The sequence below is a fragment of the Eutrigla gurnardus genome, assembly GCF_963514095.1.
Source record: "Eutrigla gurnardus genome assembly, chromosome: 4".
Taxonomy (NCBI): domain Eukaryota; kingdom Metazoa; phylum Chordata; class Actinopteri; order Perciformes; family Triglidae; genus Eutrigla; species Eutrigla gurnardus.
The window spans coordinates 2,354,157-2,373,174 of record NC_139918.1 but is presented as its reverse complement, the minus strand read 5'-3'; the positions used below and the strand labels follow the sequence as shown (position 1 = coordinate 2,373,174).

Below are 19,018 nucleotides of genomic sequence, written 5' to 3'. Positions count from 1 at the left end.
ATATACTTCCGGCACAAATCTCAACCATGAACCGTTGTGTGTTCAGCGTTTAAACTGGAGGCTCATTAATACATAGAGGACATGGCTGTTTTACTCTGACAGGCTCGTGTTTTCTTCTTCATTAACACAGATTTGTGACGATGACTCTTTAATACAACGAGATAACGTTGCTGTGACTCCTGCTGCTGTGGTCTCTGCCTGCACAGAGAGCTGAAGTGGCCCCGGCAGAGCTAGCCATCAGATTAGCCTGCTTGCTAGTGAGAGTGTGTTTGTGTATATGTGTTTGTGTTATCCTACTTACGGGCTCCTGCGGATGCAGCACCGGAGGTGCATATGATGCTCCAGAGGACCGGCAGCAGCAGCAGCAGCAGCGGCGGCGGCGCGGTAACATGAGACATCTCCGTAGAAGTAGCGCACATTCAAAAGGAGACAATGAGACGGTCCAGGCGGATCCCTCCGCTCGGCTCTGTTGTTCTCAACGCTGCTGTTTTTCCAGTAGCGGGAAGCGAAGGTAAAACGGAATAGCGGTCCTCCCGCTGCGTCCTGTATTCTCTCGCCTCTATTATCAACTTGCCCAGCGGCACTCCATCGGGTTTTTAACCGCAACCTCCGGAACCAGCTTGCGAACAGAACGCGGAATCGTTGCGTGCCGGGCCTCGCGCTGGGTCAGAATAATCAATACACACCCCCACTCTCTGCGACGCTTGGTACAGTCCAAGACGTACAACGATACTGGGGGATGCTTTTCAATATGATAACCTGGCTCCTCGATTCCTTTCCTCGCCTCCTCTTCTCTCCGAGCAGTCCGCTCACGAGGAAGAGACACGAGAAGAGAGGAGGCGACATGGAGACAATAGAGGAGTGGACGCCTCCTCTCTCCTCATGTCTTTTCCTCGCCTCCTCTCTTCTCGTGTCTGTTCCTCACCTCCTCTCTCCTCTTATTTTCTTCCTCGCCTCCTCTCTCCTCGTGTCTCTTCTTCGCCTCCTCTCTCCTCTTATTTTCTTCCTCGCCTCCTCTCTCCTCGTGTCTCTTCTTCGCCTCCTCTCTCCTCTTATTTTCTTCCTCGCCTCCTCTCTCCTCGTGTCTCTTCCTCACCTTCTTTCTCCTCGTGTCTGTTCCTCACCTCCTTTCTCCTCGTGTCTGTTCCTCGCCTCCTCTCTCCTCGTGTCTCTTCCTCACCTTCTCTCTCCTTATGTCTCTTCCTCGCCTCCTCTCTCCTCGTATCTCTTCCTCGCCTCCTCTCTTCTCGTGTCTCTTCTTCGCCTCCTCTCTCCTCTTATTTTCTTCCTCGCCTCCTCTCTCCTCGTGTCTCTTCCTCACCTCCTCGCCTCCTCTCTCCTCATGTCTCTTCCTCGCCTCCTCTCTCCTCGTGTCTCCTCCTCGCCTTCTCTCTCCTCGTGTCTCCTCCTCGCCTACTCTCTCCTCGTGTCTGTTCCTCGCCTCCTCTCCCCTAATCTATTCTTTGCTCACCATTGCACTCATTTTATTTCATTCATTTTTGTTTCAGTAAATTTGCAGCAACATATTGTATTGATTACTGTCCTGTAATCCTACTTTTCTTTGTCCTAACTCCTATTCCTTGACCTCTGGGTAAAACGTCAAAGGGTTAAGGAAAGGCAATAAGAGAACTAAAAAGGATTTAGGAAAAGTGGACCGCGGTGCTCAGAGAATCCGACCGGACTTTCACTAAGCTACGTCATTATAATGCTGCTGATGATTCAGCTGATGATCGGCACCTGTGAGTGACGTGCGTCTGCGCTGGAGAAATAATGGACTACAAAAAGCACATCGTCCACTTCTCCCCATGTTGTTGGTTTTATAAAGCCCATTTCTGCCAGTAAAAAAAAAAAAAAGAGACGAAAACTCAGCCTTGATAATGTGACCAGGAGCTTCTCAATGTAAAACCTAGAATAAACTGGAACCAGTGACTGCGTATACAAAAATATAGATTTTATTTTTCCTGCATAGACTCACAATGAACAGCAAGACCATGGACTATGGAATGGGCCATTTGAAAAACAAATCAAAGAAAATAAACCAACGAAAAGTAACCAAGGTAACCAAGTAAACCAGTAACCAGTAAAAGTAACCAAAACTGCATGCTGAGGGGGGTTACTATAGAGCAGGGGTCGGCAACCCGCGGCTCTAGAGCCGCATGCGGCTCTTTAACGCCGCCTAGTGGCTCCCTGGAGCTTTTTCAAAAATGTTTGAAAATGGAAAAAGATGGGGGAGAAAAATATATTTTTTGTTTCTACATTCAAACATTCTTAACGTTTTCCAATGCTGTAAAAATGTGTAGAATAAATATTCAATTTCAACATTTCTGTCAACGAATATTTACGTCATAGCCTGCGACACAGGTCTCTATCAGCAGGGCGGGATGCCAGGCAGGTGGCTGTTGTAAACAAACCGGCGGATGCGTGATGGGCTATGGATCCCAAAGGAAAAAGGAGAAAAATAACTGAGGAGAACAGAGGATTTAACGTTTCTTGGACCGAATCATTTGCATTCATTGCCAATGCGGAAGGATTGCCTGAATGTTTGCTCTGTAGCGAGAAGTTGTCCAATAACAAAAAGAGCAATGTGGAAAGACATTTTCAGGGAAAGCATGCCACATTTGCAGCCGAGTACCCAGTTGGGAGTGAGAGAAAAAGTGCGATTGCATTACTTCTGCAGAAATTAGAGGAGCGGAAAAATAGATTTAAGAAGTGGATTGCATCTCCAAACTCCCCTTCTGCTGCAAGTTTTGTTGCAGCCCGGGAGATAATAAAACGTGGCAAACCGTTCACAGATGGTGAGTACATGAAGGAGTCATTCATCAACGTGTCAGAACACCTATTTGCAGACTTCAAAAACAAAACCGAGATAATACAAAAAATTAAAGACGTGCCTCTCTCCGCTAAGACAGTGAAGGAAAGGGCAATTAAAATGGCAGGCAACATCACCGATCAGCAAATCAAGGACATTAATTCAGCGCCAGCATACTCAATTGCCTGTGATGAGTCCTGTGATGTGGTCGATATTGAACAGACTGCGCTTTTATGCAGGTATGTGAACGCAAATGGGCCGCAAGAAGAAATGATCCAATTAATACCACTGAAAGGCCAAACACGGGGGGAAGACATATGTGAGGCTGTGCTGAAGTGTTTAAATGACAATGGGATAAACACCAACCACCTGATTTCAGTGGCTACAGATGGGGCACCCAGCATGAGAGGATCAAAAAGGGGGTTTGTGACTTTGCTACAGAAAGCATTGGATCGAAATCTGCTTGCATTCCACTGCATCTTGCATCAAGAGGCACTGTGTGCACAAACATTCCCATCGGAGTGTATGGCGGTGATGAACCTTGTGATCGAGATGGTGAACAAGATAATTGCAAAAGCATTGAACCACCGTCAGTTCCGTGCATTGCTTGGTGAAGTTGACAGCGAATATTCCGATCTCCTGCTACACAACAAAGTCCGATGGCTGTCCAGGGGTGAGGTTTTGCGCCGCTTTGTCGCTTGTTTAGAGCACGTGAAAACATTCCTGAAAAGCAAAGACCTGAACTATCCGCAACTTGAAGATACTGAGTGGCTCGAAAAATTGCACTTTATGGTGGATATGACAAGCCACCTGAACAAGTTGAATGAAAGTCTGCAGGGGCGGGGAAACACTGCACTGCAAATGCTGGAAGCTATTCTATCATTCGAGCGCAAGCTGACTGTCTTTGCCAGAGATGTACAGCGAGGCACGTTCTCCCACTTCCCCTCCCTGAGAGAATTCAAAGAAGCCCATCACGATCACACACTCAATGGTGATTATTTGCAAGGTGCAATCGTTGATATGCAAACTGCATTTGGGAACAGATTTTGCGAGTTCCGAAAGGAAAAAATGACACTGTCTTTCCCTGTCACACCCCTGGAGATTGACCCGTCCTTGTTGAGCACATTCCCAGGAGTAAATCAAGCTGACCTTGAGATGGAAATGGCTGATATTGCCGACAAAGATTTATGGGTGTCCAAATTCAAACGTCTGACAGCCGAGATTGAAGACGTCACTCGCCAGAAAGCCCAGCTTGCCCACGGCCACAAATGGAGCGAAATTGAAAGCCTCCCAACACCCGAGAAACTTGTCTATGACACATGGAATGCTCTTCCTGACAGTTATAACAACATGAAGACATATGCATTTGCAGTATTATCCATCTTTGGATCAACATACCTGTGCGAGCAGATATTCTCAAACATGAACTACATCAAATCAAAATATCGCACCCGCCTCACAGATGAGAGCTTGCAGTCCTGCGTCAAGATTAAAGTTACATCTTACATGCCAGATGTTGAGAAGCTGACCAGTGATGCCCGAAAACAGAAGTCACATTAAATGGGTAAGAACACAATCCTGTCATAGGCACATATTTAGTAACAAAGTGGCTGTTTTTTAAAGTGATATCTGATTATATATTTGGAATGACACTTAGGGATATTATTGTGTTTTGTTGCTCAGGTCCGAGGATAGCTGCGTTGGTTGCGTGTCAAAAGAGAAGAGGATGCTGCTTCGTTTTACCCTTGCACTGACCTGCATTTGCACAGACGTCAAACTTGAACTGTAGCTATTCATTAGATTTTATATACTTTACCTTTTCAAAAGGCTGATGTTTTATTTTTATAAATTCATGTTGCGTTTTATTGCACTCTGTTGCCCAGTTAAGGGGCACGTTATGCACGTCCCATTTAGTTGCTGTTTTTTCGAAGATAAAAACGACATCAAAAATCTGATTTCTTTATTGCACAGACGTCAAACTTGAACTATTTGATTTTATATACTTCAAAAGGCTGATGTTTTATTTTTATAAATGCAGGCTGCGTTTTATTGCACTGTTGCCCAGATAAGGGGCACGTTATGCTGTTTTTTTTTTTTTTTCGAATCCTCAAGATAAAAACATAAAAAATGTGATGTCTTTATTGCACAGACGTCAAACTTGGACTGTATTAATTTGATTTTATATACTTTACCTTTTCAAAAGGCTGATGTTTTATTTTTATAAATGCAGACTACGTTTTATTGCACTCTGTTGCCGATAAGGGGCATGTTATGCTGTTTTTTCGGATCCTCAAAATAAAAACGACATCAAAAATCTGATTTCTTTATTGCATTTCTTTAATTTCATCAAAGCAATGAAACATAATTCATTAATATTGTAATGAAGTTAAACTTGAGGCGGCATCGCGCAACAGAGTAGTCACGTGGTGAGTCATTCTCTACAGAATGCACTGCAGGAAAAATAAACATTTAATCATGAAGGCTCATTATGTATTTGTAGTTAATTTAGTCATTTTGATAAGCTAATATAGCTACTATAGATACATACAGCATGCGTTGCCTTCATTATAAGGGTTATATAAGGCTTTTAATTTTTTGCGGCTCCAGACATATTTGTTTTTGTTTTTTTTGGTCCAATATGGCTCTTTCAACATTTTGGGTTGCCGACCCCTGCTATAGAGTAATGCCTAAATAAGGGACATTTCACCACTACACACGAAACAAATCAACTGGTTCTAAAACTACTCAATCTTACCCATTCCCAGCAAGCTAATGGGAGTTAACCACACAAGAACACACATGCAAGATGGCTACTCTATTTTTACCCCCACCCCCGACATGGCCGAAAACCCTACAAAGAAAATAACGGATGGCCCCATAATTAAAACAGCCACGAAGACCAAGGTACGCTTGAACCGTCTGTTTTTCTGGTACAATTGACAAAGGCAGAAACCAGAAACGAGTTATTTTCTTCGTTTTTTCAATTTTGGTCAAAAAAACAAAAACAGGAATTCAGCTAGATTTTTTCGTTTTTTCAATTTTGACAGAGATATAGATAGATAGATAGATAGATAGATAGATAGATAGATAGATAGATAGATAGATAGATAGATAGATAGATAGATAGACAGACAGGTAGATAGATGATAGACAGACAGATAGATAGACAGATAGATAGATAGATAGATAGATAGATAGATAGATAGATAGATAGATAGATAGATAGATAGATAGATAGATAGATAGATAGATAGATAACTGACCATACGTGCACAATTTTTGTCATTATGATTTTATAATCTCAGAATTTCGCTTTTTTTCTCAGAATTTCAACTTTTTATCTCATATAATGACTTTTTACCTCAAAATCTTCAACTTTTTATCTCATAAATATATTTTTTTATCTCATAATTTCAGAGTCGAGCACTAGGACACAGGCAGCGGGCCAGAGTCTATAAAAAGGGGCAGAAAGCTCACCTTCATTTCCACTGATTCACCTGAGCAGCTGAGATCACCCTTTGTGTGCTTGCGTTTCTTTTTTAAATGTGTCTAAAAGCATGATTTTAATTATTAAAATATTAATATTAAATATTCAATTAAAATGTCCAATTAAATAATACTAAAATGAATTATTAAAGGCATTTGTGTTTTTAGATTCTGCATGTTCGGTGAGGGATTGAAATTGCTTGGAGCGATTATATGCATATCAGCCAAGAAGCCAGATAGGCTACACGCAGAACATTGTTTTTAAATAGGTTCTTTAGTCCTTTTATAAAATAATTTTACTTTTTTACTTCCTATTCCAGTCACCTGCAACAAGCAAACCACTGTTCCCATGCTGGCTCTTAAGTGGGCAGTGTGTGAAAAGTTTAGAGACTATCTTTTCTATGCACCACATTTCACAATTGGGTCATTCCGTGCCAACTCAGCCACCCATGTACATGACACCTCTCAGATTTTGCTGAAAAGCGGTGAAAATATGCCTTATCTTACCAAACAAAGGAATCTGAAGTTTCAGGTCAATATCTCAAACAGTTTGCCCGTGGCGTCCATTTGAATTTCAAGTGCCACACCCCTTTTTGACACATTGGAATTTCGCATTTCATTTGTTGGCATTTTTGGAGGCCAGTTTTTTTTTGGGACCAGTCTCGGGTGCCACCTGACCCTCTCTTCCCAATTGACATCCCTCATGGAACCCAGTCATATCTGGCAGGCTCTCAACAATGTCTGCGGCCTCCATTACAGGCATCCTTCGCCCAGACTCATCATGACTCCTCGAACCCTGAACAGATTTTTCCTCAGACTGAACCTGTGTCTGCCTCACTGGTTCCCTCCCGTTCTCGCTAACTGCTGGCTTCTTAGGAGCAACTGCTGTTCTGGGTTCAGCCCAGGTTGGTGGTATTCTCAAGCAATAGCCACCACCTGAATCATCATCTGAATCAGAGGTCTCAACATTTCCTGTCTGTTCGTCACGGTTCTTAACCCTCCCTCGATCATTTGCCTGTCTATGCGTTGGTCTTGAGGTTGGCTTAGTTGGTTGTTGTGGGAACTCCACTGGCAAATCATTGACCAACAGGAGCAAGTTTCGGTGCAAGGTTCTAGTCCTTCCCTGACCATTACCCTCTGGGTGGATGACATACACTGGGTTATCTGAAACCTGTTCCCTGACCACATATATCCTGTTCTCCCAGTTCCTAACCAACACCCTATCCCCTGGTTTCAGTACTACTCTCCTCACCTTCTGATCATAGTGCGACTTTCCCTTAGCACTAGCTGAGAGGCTATTTTTGTTAGCAACCTGATGGGCCTCTGTCATTCTTTTACGCCATTTTTCAGCATATCCCTTGTGCGACACAGGGTCAGCCTGCTCAGCTAAACCAAACAAGAGATCCACCGGAAGACGGGGGTGACAACCAAAAAGCAAGAAGTGTGGCGAGTAACCTGTAGACTCATGACAAGTACAGTTATACGCGTGTATAACTTGCGGAAGATGATCTTTCCATGTTTCTTTTTCTTTGTCTGTCAGGGTACGCAACATCTGTAGCAAAGTGCGGTTAAAGCGTTCTGCGGGATTTCCCTGGGGGTGGTATGGGGATGTTCGAGAATGCCAACCCCTGAGAGCTGCCCGAGAGTCCGAAAGAGCTCGTTCTCGAATTCTCGCCCCTGATCGTGATGGAGCTTGTTGGGGAACCCGAAGCGAGGTATGAAATCATTATAGATCCGCTCAGCTGCTGTACGACCGGATTTGTTCTTGGTCGGGTAGGCTTGAGCGAACCGCGTAAAGTTGTCGACCATAACCAAAATGTATTCGTACCCCCCTTTGCTTTTCTCGAGATGAAGGTAGTCAATACAAACAAGTTTGAGTGGCGAGTTGGACTTCAAGCTACTCATGGGTGTACGCACATGAACTGTTGTCTTTTTTTGTTTAATACAACAGCATTTCTTTGTTACGTAGTCCTCGATACACCTCTTCATGTGACGCCAATAGAACCTCTCTCTCACGAGATGAAGTACCCTCTCGGTACCAACAACTGATAATGTGATTTTGGATAAAAGATTTAATATTATTTTTTTCATTTTTTTTATTTTTATTTTTATTTTTTTTTATTATTATACATATACATTGTTACTATTATGATTGCTATTATTATTATTTTATTTATTATTGTTTATTTACTTTTCTTTTTTTTATCTCTTTGTTTGTTTTGTAAATTTGTTTGGTAGTTTCGTTTGTGGAGGAGACATCGGGTGGGATGGGAGGGGGAAAAAAAAAAAAAAAACCCACTTATGTACTGTTGATTTGTAAAGTGTATTCTCTGAACCAAAGTGGTATAAATAAATATTTAAAAAAAAAAAAAAGATACGGATGAAAAGAATATCACAGGATACAATATTCACAGATGTCGATGCAGGACAACAATCAGATTAAGAACACTTGGATACAGAACCCGGAGGGAGAACACTCGCAGTCAGATCAGCCACAAAACTACATTTTCCAGCCAGGAAAATACATTGCCTGTATCTATGATGACGTTTTTGTGAAATTCATCTATGGATAACTATTATCCAAGAAATTGTGGAAACAGTAACATAATTTTGTCATGGTCCTTTTGGTCACGTTTGTATTGGCGAGCACTGCGTCCATAGATGAATTTTACAAAAACATCACCATGTTTATCTGAACCTTCAACAATGTTTCCAATGAACCCGTCATCATCATAGATACAGGCAATGTATTTTCCTGGCTGGAGTTTTGTGGCTGATCTGACTGCGGGTGTTCTGCTTCCGGGTGTTCTGTATCCAAGTGTTCTGAATCCGATTGTTGTCCTGCATCGACATCTGTGAATATTGTATCCTGTGATATTCTTTTCATCCGTATCTTATTTTTGGTATAAAGCAATGATGCGTGTTCCACTGAACGTTTTGGCCGAGGCGTAACGTCTCTCCAATTTGTACGTTTCCTCGTGTTTTTTTATATTTTCTGCACTAACAAAGAAGAATGTAATGTTCTTAATGTTTTCTTTTGCCCATTGAAACATCTCCATTGGTGTCAGAATGTGGTTTGCATCAGTGGCAGACTTGCTCGTGCTGCAAGTCGCTTGTCACAGGCGGTGATTTTGATTTTCAGGAAATGAATGAACAGCAGTCTAAATATTTAATTGTTTGCCATCACTGAGCATAATAATAAGTTATTTCCCCTATTTTCATGCTTTATCATCACTAAATTCTCCCTGATCTACATTCCAGACTTCTGGAAAAAAAGTCCAAAATGGTGCATTTTGACGAATAAAATTCATATTAAGGAGCTTCATAGTCAAAGGTTTTATTTCATTAAAAGAAAGAACAAATATGTATCTTTATCTGGTATAAATCTCATTAGGGTCATCAAGTGCCCACGCGGTCATTTGGGGGTCCAAATATGGGGTTCCAAAAGAATCACCTCTGCCCGGGAGGGTTTTTGGACCCCCATAAAACCCCCACCAGTGTTACCATACCCTTCAAATTCATTTTGGCAAGAGCAAAGGTCCCAAATATAACAAATAATCCTGTTTAGAATAAATGTGATCATTCATCGTGGTGCTGGGAGCACCCAAAAAGTGAAAAATAATTTTGGCCGTCAAAAGAAATTTGGACTTTGGTGACCCACCTCTCACCCAAACAGTAAGGAATGTTGGTTCTGCCTGTAGAATTGTGTAGTACACATTACAATGAACTTACAGAGCAATTTCCTATCTCTATTATGGGCCTCCAAAAATGCCAACAAATGAAATGCGAAATTCCAATGTGTCAAAAAGGGGTGTGGCACTTGAAATTCAAATGGACGCCACGGGCAAACCGTTTGAGATATTGACCTGAAACTTCAGATTCCTTTGTTTGGTAAGATAAGGCATATTTTCACCGCTTTTCAGCAAAATCTGAGAGGTGTCATGTACATGGGTGGCTGAGTTGGCACGGAATGACCCAATTGTGAAATGTGGTGCATAGAAAAGATAGTCTCTAAACTTTTCACACACTGCCCACTTAAGAGCCAGCATGGGAACAGTGGTTTGCTTGTTGCAGGTGACTGGAATAGGAAGTAAAAAAGTAAAATTATTTTATAAAAGGACTAAAGAACCTATTTAAAAACAATGTTCTGCGTGTAGCCTATCTGGCTTCTTGGCTGATATGCATATAATCGCTCCAAGCAATTTCAATCCCTCACCGAACATGCAGAATCTAAAAACACAAATGCCTTTAATAATTCATTTTAGTATTATTTAATTGGACATTTTAATTGAATATTTAATATTAATATTTTAATAATTAAAATCATGCTTTTAGACACATTTAAAAAAGAAACGCAAGCACACAAAGGGTGATCTCAGCTGCTCAGGTGAATCAGTGGAAATGAAGGTGAGCTTTCTGCCCCTTTTTATAGACTCTGGCCCGCTGCCTGGGTCCTAGTGCTCGACTCTGAAATTATGAGATAAAAAAATATATTTATGAGATAAAAAGTTGAAAATTTTGAGGTAAAAAGTCATTATATGAGATAAAAAGTTGAAATTCTGAGAAAAAAAGCGAAATTCTGAGATTATAAAATCATAATGACAAAAATTGTGCATGCGCCCGGCGATTCATTTGACTCGGGCATAAAATATTTAAAACGGATCTAATCTCATTCACACTATATCAGGCCACAATGCTATGTGATCTCCGGTAATCCGGAGGTGTTTTAAAAAATATCTTGGTGCCTCATCTCCTTTGCTGGCGTTCAGTGGCAGTGGTAATAACCTTTCATGTCGTAGTACTTCATTAAAATATACAGTGAGTGTGACTGAAATATTAAGTTAGAGTAGTTTAAGTTTGACAGTAACTTATTTTGCAGTGGTTCAAATAAAATATAACACACAAATTACACATAATAGTTAACTGTTGCCATTTAATTTGCGTTGTATTGCTCTTATCACCATTTTAATATCAAGGTTGTGATAAAACAAAATACTATACTTAAGAATTAAATGCTCTATTTCCATCATTGAGTGTTTGTCTCAGTTACCAGGTTCAGTTTTTAATCACAACAAAAGTATAGCTAATAGGTAACTTATGTGCATGAAAGAGGGGAATGCCTAACGGGAATGTTATAGCAAGTCAAAATATCTGCCGTGAAAATGGTCAATTGTAAGTTGTTTGCCTGTAACAAGATGTTTAGTGTTGAGATAAATCAACATACAATAAATGTATGTCATGCAAGGTCTTGATTCAGTATAATAGCTAATTGTACCATAAATTATTAATACAAGCCAGGACAAATAATAACCCTTTTGAACAAATCTCTTTTTGCTACATAGTTCTGAAATAAATCCAGAGCATTAAGTACACAAACATACTCATGGCATATTTAACCATTTTTAATTTTTACAAAAAAATAGCATTTTTAAACGCGCGCATTGTAGTTGCTCTAGGCTCCTGTATTTTATTGAAAATTGATTCAACATCCAGCCAAACACAAACTATTGTCACTACAGGTACTAGATCATCCAGTGTTGTCATAAGCTGCCTCACAATAAAATCAAATAGAGTGATTATGCCCCCTTACCCACTTTAAAGTATTGAATTTGTGATAATATCAGAGTGGGCAGCTTTAGAAAATCAGAAAACCAAGAGACTTATATAAAGTATGAAAAGAAAAAGAAAATATGATCAAATGAATTACATTTACATTTAGGTCATTTAGCAGACGCTTTTGTCCAAAGCGACTTACAATAAGTACATTTGTCAAAAGAAGGAAACAGAGAAACCACAACGTATCATTGCTGATAAAGTAAGAGCTAAAAATAGAACAAGTGTTAGGTCCTCATCTGAGTAAACTAGTACTTCAAGAGCAACAGTGCTAGATCAGAGTGCTATAGGTAAGGGTTTTTTTTGGGGGGGGGGGGGTTGGGGGGGGGGGGTGTTAGTGGGTCATGCTATGTAGAGTCGAGGTGAAGTCTGAACAGGTGAGTCTTGAGCCTTTTTCGGAAAATGGCAAATGACTCTGCTGTCCTGACATTAGTCGGGAGTTCGTTCCACCACTGAGGACCAGAACAGAGAAGAGTCTGGACTTTGCTGAGCGACATTTGTTTGATTTCAGCGATGGTGGTACCAGCCGGCCAGCTGAAGTAGAGGAGCGAAGTGCTCGCTTCGGGGCATGAGGTTTGACCAGTGTTTGAAGGTAGATGGGTGCTGTTCCATTGATGGCCCTGAAGGCCAGTGTCATCGTCTTGAATTGGATGCGTGCTGCAACAGGGAGCCAGTGGAGGTCACGGAGGAGGGGGGTCACATGGGAGAATTTGGGTAGATTGAAGATAAGGCGTGCTGCAGCGTTCTGGATACGCTGCAATGGTTTAATCACAGAGGCCGGGAGTCCAGCCAGGAGAGAGTTGCAGTAGTCAAGGCAGGAGATGACCAGTGCTTGGACCAAGAGTTGCGTTGCATCCTTTGTGAGGAAGGTCCGAATCCTGCGGATATTGTAGAGGGCAAATCTGCAGGATCGGGCCACAGCAGTGATGTTGGGGGTGCAGGTCATCGAGGATTACACCCAGGTTCCTCGCAGTTGATGACGGCAATACTGTGATGCCCTCGACAGTGACCGACAGATCCATGCGAGGGCAGTCTTTCCCCGGGATGAAGAGGAGTTCGGTTTTATTCAGGTTAAGCTTGAGGTGATGTGCAGTTGTCCAGACAGAGATGTCAGCCAGACAGTCCGAGATGCGAGTTGCAATGTGAGTGTCAGAGGACGGGGGAAAAGAGAGGAACAGCTGGGTGTCATCTGCGTAGCAATGGTAGGAGAATCCATGCGATGTGATAACAGAACCTAGTGATCTGGTGTATAGTGAGAACAGAAGCGGTCCTAATACTGAGCCTTGAGAATTAATGCTCCCTTTCTCCTTAGTTGAATAATTTAGAGCATAGGTAGGTAGGGCAAAAGGTTTTGTCTTACTTAAACATGAAATTGACTTTGAAGATGCTTGAATACCAAAACTACAAACAAACAACAAAAAAATGTAAAAATCAAATGTAGATTTTATTTATTTAAGGTCACATTTAAGCTTTAATTTTATTCAACAGAGGTGCATTGTCAACTGTCACAATATGGATGAGCTAAGGGACTACTTAAAGCTATAGTTTGAAAGGTTTGAAAAAAGCACCCCCCGCCACACAGACACACCCCTCCCCTCTGTGCTCCCCTCTGTGCTCCTCCGAGCTCTTATTTTACGAAAATAGTTCACCGAAATGTTTCTGAAAACATTTTATGCGAGAAATAAGCTATGCAGTTGCTGAATCTGTCTTTATTTTAGATCGTCAACTGAATGGTCAGTTTAAAAGATTTTCGAGAGCTTGCAGGCGGCAGCACCGTCTCTCGAAACTCGCCAAGACGCGACGGCATTGCACGACTTCTTACATAGACAATGAATGTGAACATCCCCTCCGGGTAAAGGTACGAACTCAATTTTGGCTCAATTGAAAAATCATAGACTACAGCTTTAAGGTCACGGCATGTGTGTGAGCTTACAGCAAATGGAACAGGAGAAGGTAGTTAATATAGGAAATGCTTAATTTTGACAAATCACACATGAACATTAAAGGTCCCATATTATGAAAAACGTGTTTTATACACCTATAAACTGGTCCCCCCTGAGCCTGCTAACTCCCAGAATGAGGAAAAAAATAGACTCCTACATGCTCTCTGCAGCCCCCCCCCACTGGTACAACGGCGCTCCTAAGGGCTATTCAGATTCAGCTCCCGTCGTTACGTAACGAAAGGCGTCATTTGCATAGGCCGAACTCCTCTGATGATAGGAGACATCCGAGAGGGGGCGTTCCTCACTGAGGTGAAGTTCGGTGTGTCCTGATAGGCCGAACTCCTCTGATGATAGGAGACATCCGAGAGGGGGCGTTCATCACCGAGGTGAAGTTCGGTGTGTCCTGCGGTGAGACAGCAGTGAGACAGCAGTGTTTCACAATGTCGTCACTCACAGCTAGACACACAGATTGCTCTGCTGTTGGTTGTACAAATCAACATAAGTGCTTATATTCTGTCCCAGCTACAGAAGAGATGTTGGTTGCGTTTTATTTTAATGACAATGTGCCAGCTACGGTCCGTGTTAGCTTGTATGTGTGTGATAACCACTTCACATCGGACTGCTTCAGTAACAAGGGTCAGTACAAAGCTGGCTTTGCCTCGACACTGACCCTCGTAAAAGGATCTGTCTCTGTCTTGTTGTTCAGATTTTGAAGGTGTTGTTTGAAGTAACATTACTAAAATAAGGCCGATGCTGTCTCAAAAAGATGCAGAAAAACCATGCATTTGTTACCTCAAGGCTGGACTATTGTAATTCTTTATTATCAGGCTGTTCTAATAAATCTCTTAAATCTCTCCAGCTGGTCCAGAATGCTGCAGTGCGTGTTCTGACTAAAACTAGAAGGGATCACATTTCTCCTGTATTAGCTTCTCTGCACTGGCTGCCTTTCGGCTCAGCTCTCTCTTCACCACAACAGACCGATACAACGACCGCATTACTGCGGCCGCCGCACCGATCCGCCTGTCAATCTCACGCTCCATCCTTCCCTCACTCGTGAACAAGACCCCAAGATACTTGAACTCCTCCACTTGAGGCAGGAAGTCTCCCCCAACCTAGGAACCTTCCTAAGAGGAAAAGACTATTCGACCACAGCCCCAGTCTGTGCATGGTTGCGAGTCCACATTAAGGGGACTGTTAAAAGAATTTGCCCGTAATCGAATAAATTCACCCAAGGAGGAGATCGGAGACATAAGTAAAGTCGACGTCTGACTTTAATCTTGTACAAGAGGAGCAGTTACAATGCAACAACGTGTGAGGATGCTACAGAGGAAGTGCTCAAATCAGTGCTGTGACTTGAGTCTTTTAAAGGCACAGGAGATAATACGTCACTGACAGTTAACCTTCATGCAGAACAAGACATCATGACTACCAGGCCTCTGATAACATTTAGGTCAGCCATGGGGATACTAAAGTAATAAACAGTTCAACACATGAAGCTGTAACCTGAACAAAGAAAACTTTAAGACATGAGGTTATACAAAATTCTTAGAACAGGGACTCTTTGCTTACTACACACACAGCTCTCCTCTCGGCAGTAACACAGTGGCTTATAGAGAGAGCCCTTCTGTCTGAGCATGGGAGGGAAGTGCAACACACTCATCTGTGCACAAGCTGAAGGAGTTGACAGGATTGCATCTCGTAAGATTTAAAGCAACAAGCTTATTGATTGTGTGACGACCCCAGTGGATGTGGTTGTTTGTTGCATGTGGTGTTTCTCTCGCTGGCCAAGAAAGAGGTGGCTGCGTATATTAAAACATTTCATGTCTGCCAGCTGACGGGGAAACCCAACCAGCGCATAAAGCCGGCGCCGTTGCAGCCAATTTCTGTGGTGAGTGAGCCTTTTGAGTATCTGATTATAGACTGTGTGGGGCCGTTGCCTAGTGCCAAGTCGGGGTGTAAGTACTTATTGACTGTAATTTGTCAGTGTACTCGTTACCCGGCGGCTTATCCACTTCATTCCATCACCACCAAACCGGTGGTTAAAGCGCTTACACAGTTTATCTCAGTGTTCGGAATACCCAAGGTCATACAGAGTGATCGGGGTTCTAATTTCTCCTCGCATATGTTTGCTGAAGTGTTGAAATCGCTGGGGGTGAGCCACAACCAGTCCACTGCATATCATGCGCAAAGTCAGGGCGCACTAGAACGTTTCCATCAGACGCTCAAGTCCTTACTGCACGCTTATTGTACAGAGTTGGATCGGGACTGGGAAGAGGGGCTCCCCTGGTTGATGTTGGCAGCGCGGGAAGCCGTGCAGGAGAGCACAAGCTTTAGTCCGAACGAGTTGGTTTTTGGACACTGTTGGCAGCGCTGAAAGGTCGACTGGTTCCTGCCGAGACCCCCCGGAACCTGATTGATTTTGTTCATGGTTTTCGGTACAGGTTATTTCGTGCGGGTCTGTTGGCAAAAGATAAACTGGGGCAGGCTCAGATGAAAATGAAAGCCCAATATGACCGGGGTACGGTGCGCAATGAGTATAGTCCTGGTGACCAGGTCCTTGTGCTGGCACCACTGATCATGTCGCCATTTCAGGCTAAATTTATGGGCCCGTATACTGTGTCTGGAAAAGTTTCTGATGTCAACTATCTTGTCCATGGGTGTCAAACTCTGGCCCGCGGGCCAAATTTGGCCCGCCGTGTAATTTCATTTGGCCCTTGAGGCAATATCAAATTAACATTAGAGCCGGCCCGCCGGTATTATACAGCGGCGGTGCCGCTGTAACACCGCATTCACCGCTAATACTACAAATCCCATAATGCTCTGCTGTTGTTTTGGCGCGCCAGCCATGCTCTCTCCTCTGTGTCAGTAGCGATCCGTGTTCTTGTGCAACGCTTCGGCTGAAAGCCGGCCGGCTCACCCCGCCTCCCCGTGCCTCTCTCCCAGACGTGCTGCGGCCTCATACTACAACTGTCAGTGTCACTGTGTTACCCCTACCAAAAATGGCGAAAAGGAAGGGAGAAAACAGAACTTTTCTGGACAGGTGGGAGACAGAATATCTGTTTATATAGAAGTCAAAGTATGATGCTGTTGGCGCCACACAGTTTCCACAATTCATCCCTGACACAATGCCTCAGCTCCGCACCCGAGCTGCTCAATTGCTCTCCATGTTCGGCAGCACTTATCTATATGTGTTCGGCAGCACTTATCTATATGAGCAACTTTTCTCCTCAATGAAGATGACGAAAACGTCTCACAGGATACGTCTGACTGATGAACACCTTCGTTCGATAATGAAGGTTGCCTCAGCTCAAAGCCTGAATCCCGACATTAATGAACTAGCATCCAAGAAAAGATGCCAGGTATCTGGCTTGGGCACATCAGATTAGATCAGTGTGTCGCAAACTGAGCAGTAAAAAGGCCTGAATGGTTGATTTATTCATTGTTATTTTATTTTCAAATGTATTATTTGCCTGTGGAAAAAGTTTATTTTGATATTTACCTCAGAAGGCTGCAAATAGAAAAGAGGCATTCAATTTTTATTTAAATTTTATTTGATATGGAATTGATATTTTTTTATTATTATTATTATTATTTGAAACTCGATTTTGCATGTCACTATAAAGTTATATAAGCCTTGCTTGTTCAATATTCAATGCAAAACTTGTTTGGGTCCCTATTAAAAGGTTAATTTGTTCAACCTTGGCCCGCGGCTTTGTTCAGTTTTAAATTTTGGCCCACTCTGTATTTGAGTTTGACACCCCTGATCTTGTCGCTACACCAGGTCGAAGGAAGACGTCTCAGCTGTATCATGTGAACCTGTTAAAACCATATTATCAGCGCTCGGGGAATGGTGAGTGCGTAAAAGGTGACGTGGGTCCAGCGCTCGCGGTGGATACTTGCAGTATGGCGCAGGAGGCAGACGGCGTTCCGGAGCCTGATGACAGTTTGTTGAGTGGTAGGTTGAAGAACTTGAAGTCTCTGTGTAATCTCCATGTCCTGTTGGCGCACCTGCCTGGAGAGCAGCGTGTGGAGTTGGAGGAGCTGATCGGTAGGTTCCCGCAGCTTTTTGGTGATGTTCCATCCCGCACCTCTTGGATTGTACATGATATTGATGTGGGCGAGGCTCAGCCGATTAGACAGCGGTTTTACCGCATGGGTCCGGAAAAACTGTCATATTTGAATAATGAGATTGAGTATATGCTGAAAAATGATATTGCGGTTCCATCCGCGTCCAGTTGGGCATCTCCTTGTGTGTTGGTGCCTAAATCGGATAACACTCTGCGATTTTGCACAGATATGAGGAAGGTTAATGCTGTCACCAAATCAGACTAATTTCCATTGCCACGCATGGATGACTGCATAGACAGCGTGGGATCCGCCAAATTTGTGTCTAAGTTCGACCTGCTTAAGGGCTATTGGCAGGTGCCCTATTGACGGTAAACCTGGCTAAATGTGAATTTGCTAGAGCCACTGTTACTTACTTGGGCCGTGTGGTTGGTCAGGGTAACGTTGTTCCTGTGCAGGCCAAGGTAGTAGCTGTGTCTGATTTCCCACAACCTACTACAAAGAAGGAACTGCAGCGTTTTTTGGGTCTAGTGGGGTATTACAGAAGTTTCTGCAGAAATTTCTCCACTGTTGTCTTTCCTTTGACTGAGTTATTGAAGGCTGGAGCTAAGTTTGTGTGGTCTAGTGAGTGCCAGCAGGCATTTGATAATGTAAAATCTTTGCTGTGTTCCTGTCCTGTGTTGGCAGCTCCACGGTTTGACAAATCATTTGTCTTGCAGGTAGACGCGTGCCAGGTTGGGGCCGGTGCCGTCCTGCTCCAGGGAGGGGACGAGGGGTTGTTGAGGCCGGTCTGCTTCTTCTCCAGAAAGTTCAATCGACATCAGGCTAACTATTCAGTCGTAGAAAAGGAAGCTTTGGCACTCATTTTGGCCTTACAGCATTTTGAGGTGTACGTTGGCGGGACGGCACCTCTAGTGGTTTATACAGACCACAACCCTTTGACATTCCTGGGTTCTTTAAAGACTCCAAACCAGAGACTGGTCAGGTGGTCTCTCTTTTTGCAGGGTCATGATTTAGATATACGCCACATTAAGGGGCAGGATAATATCATGGCAGATGCCTTGTCTAGGGCGCCTTTGCCTTAGACTGATGGGTATGGCAC

The 19,018-nt window shown here is 43.0% G+C and overlaps 1 protein-coding gene across 1 annotated transcript in view; it reads right to left on the bottom strand.

The window, feature by feature from the left end:
• cntnap2b (contactin associated protein 2b) overlaps positions 1-644 on the bottom strand; it is a 72,912-nt gene extending 72,268 nt beyond the window's left edge. The window contains exon 1 of the mRNA XM_084008428.1: positions 302-644. Coding sequence (XP_083864554.1) covers positions 302-419 — 118 coding nt within the window. The 5' untranslated portion in view covers positions 420-644. The remainder of the gene's footprint in view (positions 1-301) is intronic.
• Positions 645-19,018: the final 18,374 nt, after the last annotated feature.